This window comes from Protomyctophum bolini (genome assembly GCF_963924005.1).
Source record: "Protomyctophum bolini genome assembly, chromosome: 10".
NCBI classification, from domain to species: Eukaryota; Metazoa; Chordata; class Actinopteri; order Myctophiformes; family Myctophidae; genus Protomyctophum; species Protomyctophum bolini.
In genome coordinates this window covers 42,841,956-42,848,872 of record NC_137871.1, presented here as the reverse complement: position 1 = coordinate 42,848,872, position 6,917 = coordinate 42,841,956, and the positions used below count along the sequence as shown (strand labels likewise).

Sequence of the window (6,917 nt, the reverse complement as noted above, 5' to 3'; positions counted from 1 at the left end):
GTACTACCACTTTAAGAAGAGTGATGATGTTCAGCCAGACGACCCTGACTCCTCCCCTCACACACTCACACAGCCAACCAATGGTAAGCATTTATTATTATTATTATTATTATTATTATAACGGGTCCATTTGTACACTCAGTTAAAGTAAACACAGAGGATGCGTGTGTGTGTGTGTGTGTGTGTGTGTGTGTGTGTGTGTGTGTGTGTGTGCGCGTGTGTGTGTGCCTGTGTGTGTGCCTGTGTGTGTGTGTGTGTGTGTGTGTGTGCGTGTGCCTGTGTGTGTGTGTGTGTGTGTGTTTGTGTGCCTGTGTGTGTGTGTGCGTGCGTGCGCACATGTAGGGGGCGCTAACACAGCCGGAGCCAGGAGAAGAGACATGCAAGGCGACCAGAAGAAGTCTGACTTGGACCTGAAGGTGAATATAATATAATATAATATAATAATATAATATATATGGACATGACAAAAAGGCTCTGGGAGCGTGACCACCGACGTTGTCAAAGTGGAAGGCACAATTTCCCCCCAGATTCCGTGCGACGCGTTGAACGGAAGAATGCGTAACCTACAGAAGTCCCGGGAAAGACGCACTTTTGACATAGGCTATTGTTCCATTTTGGGGGCGGGAACCCCTTTTGGTGTTTTAAGCATTATGTTATGCTTTATCTATTGAAAAATAGATAGCAGATCTACAAGCTCATGAGCTTGCACGTCTGCTATTTTTGAAAGATCGTGAAAATGTGGTGGGAATCTTTGAATTAACGTTCTTTCAGAGCGAACGTTTTTAACTCAAATCTTAATCTTTGCTTCTGCATGGGGGGTCCCATGGAAAAACATATTTCCAGAAGGGGGTCGGTGGCCAATTACATATTTTTGGGGGTCCTTGACGTGAAAATGATTGACATAGAAACGACTGACATAGAAACAGAAACATTTAGAAGGCATTTGTAGAATCGTCCTCGGGTCTAAAGGGTTAACTATGGAATCACGAGCGCATTTCCCATCAGTCAGTCATGTGTGTCACTCAAAATCCCCATACATGGGCAAAGCCCCCATATATGGTGCCCAGGTCTCGTGACATCATCAGGGATGGAGATCCCTCATGATGTCATAGTAAATGTGACCTGCTGTCGCCAATAAGTCCATTAAGATCCCTGATGTCATCAATATGAGTACATAATGGATAATATGTCAGAACCGGTTCTGACATTTCCATATGTTGATCCTTCCTCTTCGATGTCTCCCTTTTGAGTTTGACTGATACCTGTGCATTTAACCCATTTTGGACAGAGGACGATTCTACAAAATGTGGTCTAAATCCTGACCGTTTTCTTGAAAGATCTATGTCTCTGTCAGTGCAGGTTCTCAAACTATTTCATGTCAAGGACGCCTAGAATTATCTGTAATTGGCCGCCGACCCTCATCTGAAAATATGTTGTTCCAGTGACCCTCCCCCCCCCCCCCCCCCCCCCCCCCCCCCCCCCCCAGAAGCAAAGATTTGAGTTAAAAATGTTCGCTCTGAAAGAATATATAATATATATTCAAACATTTGGGCCACATTTTCACGATTTTTGAAAACTAGCAGACCTACAAGCTCATATGAGCTTGTAGATCTGCTATTTTTCAATAAAAAAGTAAAACATTTGGAACACCAAAAAGGGGTTCCCCTACAGTACACAATGGGTTAAGGCCCGGCACTACAGTATACCTGGGCAGTGTACACTCAAGACACTGCCCCCCCCCCCCCCCCCCCCCCCTCCCGCTGCCAGCCTTATAGATCTCCATATATGGAGCTGACCTGTTCTGACATTCCATATGATGATCTGACTGACCTCATCAAACCCAGTACACTGAAGACACGCTCCATATATGGACATGCAGTGCACTAAAGGGCGAGGTCGTTTCTTGCCCTCAGGCGTCTTACTGGGTGTGTGTGTGTGTGTGTGTGTGTGTGTGTGTGTGTGTGTGTGTGTGTGTGTGTGTGTGTGTGTGTGTACTTGCTCACAGGTTCAGTGATCAGTGTGTTAAAAAAGGGGAAAGCCTTGCCTTCGGTTCGCCCGCAAATGCAACTAACGACACTGCACAGTATTACAACGACCTCAAACCAGTGGCCCAGGGACCCCCAGTGGTCCAGGGGCCCCCAGGGGTCCTTCAGGGAGTTCCAGGTGGTGCCCACATAGCTAAATGATGGGAGAGTTGGTAACCAAATGGACCCTTATTATTAGATCTTTAACTCTTGAGAGCTAAAGATGGACCCCGTCATTTTACACTCTTAAGAGTTAAAACGTATTGATTTAATCATCTGCATTACTATAATTTGCAAGAAGTCTACACACAATTGAATGCCACAGACGAAAAACAGTCCACACTATTGATCCATAATGTATAAATTATAGATAAGGGTTCAGGACAACGAGGCCTTTTCGTGGAGGGGTCAGGATGGAATTTGGACTTATAGGACAGTTTTTCGTCTGTGGTATACACAATATTAGAGAATGTAATACGTATATGAATGGACACAGCATGGAATTGTGTATCTTATCCAACGACAACAATAACATTTATAGGTTTTGGGTCGGAGAGGCTAAATGTCACCAAATGGTGCAAATATTATGGTCTGTGGCTCAAATGCTGAATAACCCATTTTGGACTGAGGTCGATGGAAAGAAAAGGCTTCTAAATCTAAATTCTAAAAAACAATTCTGAAAAATCCCATGTTTCTATGTCAGTTGTTGCTCAACCTTTTTCATGTCAAGGACCCCCAGAGTTATCTCTATTGGGGCCACGGACCCCCATCTCAAAATGTGTAGTTCCAGGGACCTCCCCTGCAGAAGCAAATATTTTGGTTCAAAATGTTCGCTCTGAAATATATATTCAATGATTTGCGCCACATCTTAATGATTTTTCAAAAATTGCAGACCTACAAGCTCGTAGCGCGCCACTCGGTGGCGCGCTATGAGCTGGTAGATCTGCTATTTTTCAAAAGCTAAATTGTAACATAATGTTTAAATAATGGGCCTTGATATGAAAAGGGTTGAAAACCACTTGTGTATTAAAAGTAACTTTTACTCATGTACATTTTTAATTCCAGGCTTTTAGTATTTCTAGTATTGATACTTTTACTTAAATAAAATGTGTGAGTATGTATGTACTGGTATGTATGTATAGTATCATCTGCTTTTCAACTGCAAAACAATGTTTGTGAAATGTATATATCTCTGGTGTCAGGGAGAAACCACCCAACTCCAAAATGTTCATTATTCAGGAAATTAAAAATATATTTTATTTTCCAGGAAATTAAGAAAATCTTATATTTTTAAAACAACCTAATACTGTCTCATCAACGTTGGTATTGTGATATTGCCAATTACTTGCACGAGAGGGGGGGAGAGGTTGGAGTTAGCTGCTTTAACAGACACTTTGAGGGTCCAATGGAGTTAAGAGTTTTTGTCCAAAGCACTTTTTATTCAATATATTTTTAACCAACAGACACAGGCTTTACAGTAGAGCATTGATTTATTTAAATGTAATAAAAATAATTAAAAAGCGTTAGATGGTTTCCTCCCGATAGTGACAAACTGACAATATGTAATGCTGTCAATGTAAGTAGTAAATATTCCTGTTTTTGGTTGTTTCAGTGGCCTCATGTAGTCCCATAACTGTCATCTCAGTCTCGACACAGATTCTGCTAACAGCATTCAGCACCACAGTGCCCTAAACATGTAGTTGTTGTTGTTGTTAGTAGGAATAAACACAGAAACGGAGGCAAAAACTAATCATTTCATCCCCACACAAAATGTGTTCCCATTTTGCTATAATACAAAACCTAAAAAACTTGTAGAAGGTGACCTTTTTAGAGATGCAATTGAACTAATGGCAGAGAGGGCCTATTCAGCATTTTTTGTTTACTGTATAAACTGCTTTTAATTAGATCCTTTCATGTGATGATAAGACGTTGATAAAGCTGACCATAGTTAGCTGGTTGTCTCTTCAAGGTCAGTGGCAGGCAGGCAGGCAGGCAGGCAGGCAGGCAGGCAGGCAGGCAGGCAGGCAGAGCACGGCAGGCAGGCAGGCAGGCAGGCAGGCAGGCAGGCAGGCAGGCAGGCAGGCAGGCAGGCAGGCAGAGCACGGCAGAACATACAGGGAGACAAAATTAAGTGCAATTCCAGCAAGTATGCAGTGAACAAAAACTGCTAAACTATCCAGCTATGCTGCACTTTGGCTGACCTCAGACTCCTGGCTGAGGCTATACATTTATACATTTATAGTCGAAGACTATAGAGTGTTTTACTATAGCTTAATAAGGTAATGGAGGTCTGTTCCACTATTCTATTGCAAATCACAGTAAATTGTTTTTCCACCAAATCCTGTGTGTGTGTGTGTGTGTGTGTGTGTGTGTGTGTGTGTGTGTGTGTGTGTGTGTGTGTGTGTGTGTGTGTGTGTGTGTGTGTGTGTGTGTGTGTGTGTGTGTGTGTGTGTGTGTGTGTGTGTGTGTGTGTGTGTGCACACGTGCGTGTGTGTCTGTTCTGAATCAGCACCCTGCATATTTGGGATTTTATGACTGCAGCTAATCTGGTATTCCATCAGTATTTTTCTTCATATTTTCCCATCTCCTCCTCCCTCCTCCTCTCACACGCCTGCAGTTTTATAATGCTCATAGACCATATAATCCCAGAGATTCAGCCGTGGGTTCAAATTCAAACGGATCAGCTTATCCTTTTAACTGCTAGAAGAAGAAGTATATTTGTTTATAAGTAAAGGAGTTTTAGGAGTTTTTCTGCAGAGAGGATCATGGGATGTGTTCAGCTTCTCCTCCTTGCGCTGGTTCTCATCACAGCTGCCTCTCTCACCCTGGCTGTAAGTACATCAGTGACAGTGAAGAACTCAGATTGTTTAGTTTGTCTTTAGTACAAGTAAAGCAATAATACCACAATGCATGCATAGAACCACTCTGGCAGTTCCGTGACCGTGCAGAGCAAAGGGTCCGTTTCTCAATGGATTTGTCAACTAGGACAGTTTATTAAACTAATTGAGCTCTGCATGTACCTCGCAAAAATGCCGGGGAAAATTCATGAGAGCCCCGAATCCAGCATTAGTTTTGCACCAAAAAAACACTGCTTGGGCTAAAAACAGCCATAGCCGTCATCACAGATGTGATGAGGTCAGCACATTTGGGCAAGTGGCTATATGGCCGTTTTTAGCCCAAGGAGTGTTTTTTGTGCAAAACTAATGCTTGGAATGGATTCGGAATCAGGAAAACCCCCTAGTTTGACACGTTCACATGCTACTGAAAGCAGAATTAATTTGAGGTAATATTGCCTTATCGTTAAACCCCACGGGGGTCCGGGAGGGAAAATCTAAAATATCAGAGTTGGAACCTGAGACCTTGACCAGCCCCATTTACCCGCTGAGAGCTGTTCATGAGGTGGACAGCCGCTCAAAAGGCTTCTGATGAATTTTCCCTGCATTTTTGCGAGGTACATGAGGGCTCAGTGTGTTTAATAAACCCTGCTAGATGACACATGCATCGAGAAACGGACCTTTCAAGGTTCAAGGTTGTCTTTATTTGTCTCCCATGGGAGAAATTTGTCTTGGAGACAGAGTCACAGCTGCATAGCCTACAAATAACAGACACGTTCACATACGAAAAGGAAAAACACCATGAAACACCCAACATACACAAAACAGAGATATTGCACACATTCCCTTTGATAAAGTGCAACTAGTAAAAAAAAAGTGCTTTTGGCAAGTCAGTAAAGTGCATTCGGCAATCTCTGATCAAGCATTTTGATTGACAGGGGAACACAAGAGTGTTTAAATCTATTATACACACCGTGGAGTTCTATACCTCCTACCGGATGGCATTAGCTCGTATTCTCGGTATAATACATGCAAGGGGTCAGATACAATATTCCGAGCTTGTCTCAACACTGCTTGTTCAAAGATGGCCTGGGGAGTGATGAGGGGAGGGGGGGGGGGGGGGGGTGGACATGCTCATGATCTTCCCAGCCATGTTTGCTATAGCCTACTTATTTGAGATGTGTATTTCACAGTTAGATTGCCAAACCAGCTGCAGGACATACCGTATCTTAGGATTGACTCTATACTAGCTCTGTAAAAGGTCAACATGATATTTACACTGACTCCAAAAAGCCTAAGTCTTCTGACCTTTGCTCTCCGCCATCACGGAACTGCTGTGAACAACCCAACTAACAAGTGAAGGTCTTGTGTTCAATGTAGCAACATTACTTACTAACTTGTCAAACGTTTTGGAAAACGGCCGATCTACAAGCTCACCAAACCACTATCTATGAAGAGATGTGGTGTGGACAGGATGTATAAGTGTCTAATCTTTGAAAAACTCACATCTTCTGTCTATACTACTAGCCTACTGTTAAATAAGTATAGGCATACATTTTATGTCTTATAGATCTCAAGTAGGCTACAGAATATAGTTACGTTTGTAGCAGCAATAACAACAATAAAAACGGAAACATTTAATTGAGGAATAACCGTTTCCATAATCAACATTATATTCCCGTGGCGGTTGGTCCGCTGACTGTATTTATGAGACCACAATGGATTTCCTGTGTTATCTCTTCATCTTGGAGTGGTATTTGTTTGACACTATATTGTAGCCTATATGATTGATTGCTAATTGGCTCCAGGGTTGGGAGCATACTACCTGGGTTTCAGGTTTGTGTACAGTGTGGGTAACAACACACCAACTTGATTTTGTATATAGAGACACTTATCTTTAATTATATTTTGGGGATAATTTATATTGTGTGTAGCCCAGTGGCATATATGCCTGTGGTTCTATGTAAATCCACCAGGTGGCACTGTCACTTTAGGAGTGCCATGTTCTGGGGGTTAAGGTTTTTTTTTTTATTGATTGAAATATTTAACAGTTTGCAGA

The 6,917-nt window shown here is 42.4% G+C and overlaps 2 protein-coding genes across 2 annotated transcripts in view; both read left to right on the top strand.

Moving 5' to 3' along the window:
- The window catches only part of LOC308322317 (uncharacterized protein), a gene marked incomplete at its 3' end in the record, with an annotated part of 3,272 nt that extends 2,841 nt beyond the window's left edge, over window positions 1–431 (top strand). The window contains exons 3-4 of the mRNA XM_080773519.1: window positions 1–83; window positions 343–431. The exon at window positions 1–83 is cut by the window's left edge and continues 23 nt beyond it. Of these exons, the coding sequence (XP_080629645.1) occupies window positions 1–83; window positions 343–431 (172 nt within the window). The remainder of the gene's footprint in view (window positions 84–342) is intronic.
- Window positions 432–4,676: 4,245 nt separating this feature from the next.
- LOC308322938 (fibrinogen-like protein 1) overlaps window positions 4,677–6,917 on the top strand; it is a 160,984-nt gene continuing 158,743 nt past the window's right edge. Inside the window, exon 1 of the mRNA XM_080774436.1 lies at window positions 4,677–4,855. Coding sequence (XP_080630562.1) covers window positions 4,790–4,855 — 66 coding nt within the window. The 5' untranslated portion in view covers window positions 4,677–4,789. The remainder of the gene's footprint in view (window positions 4,856–6,917) is intronic.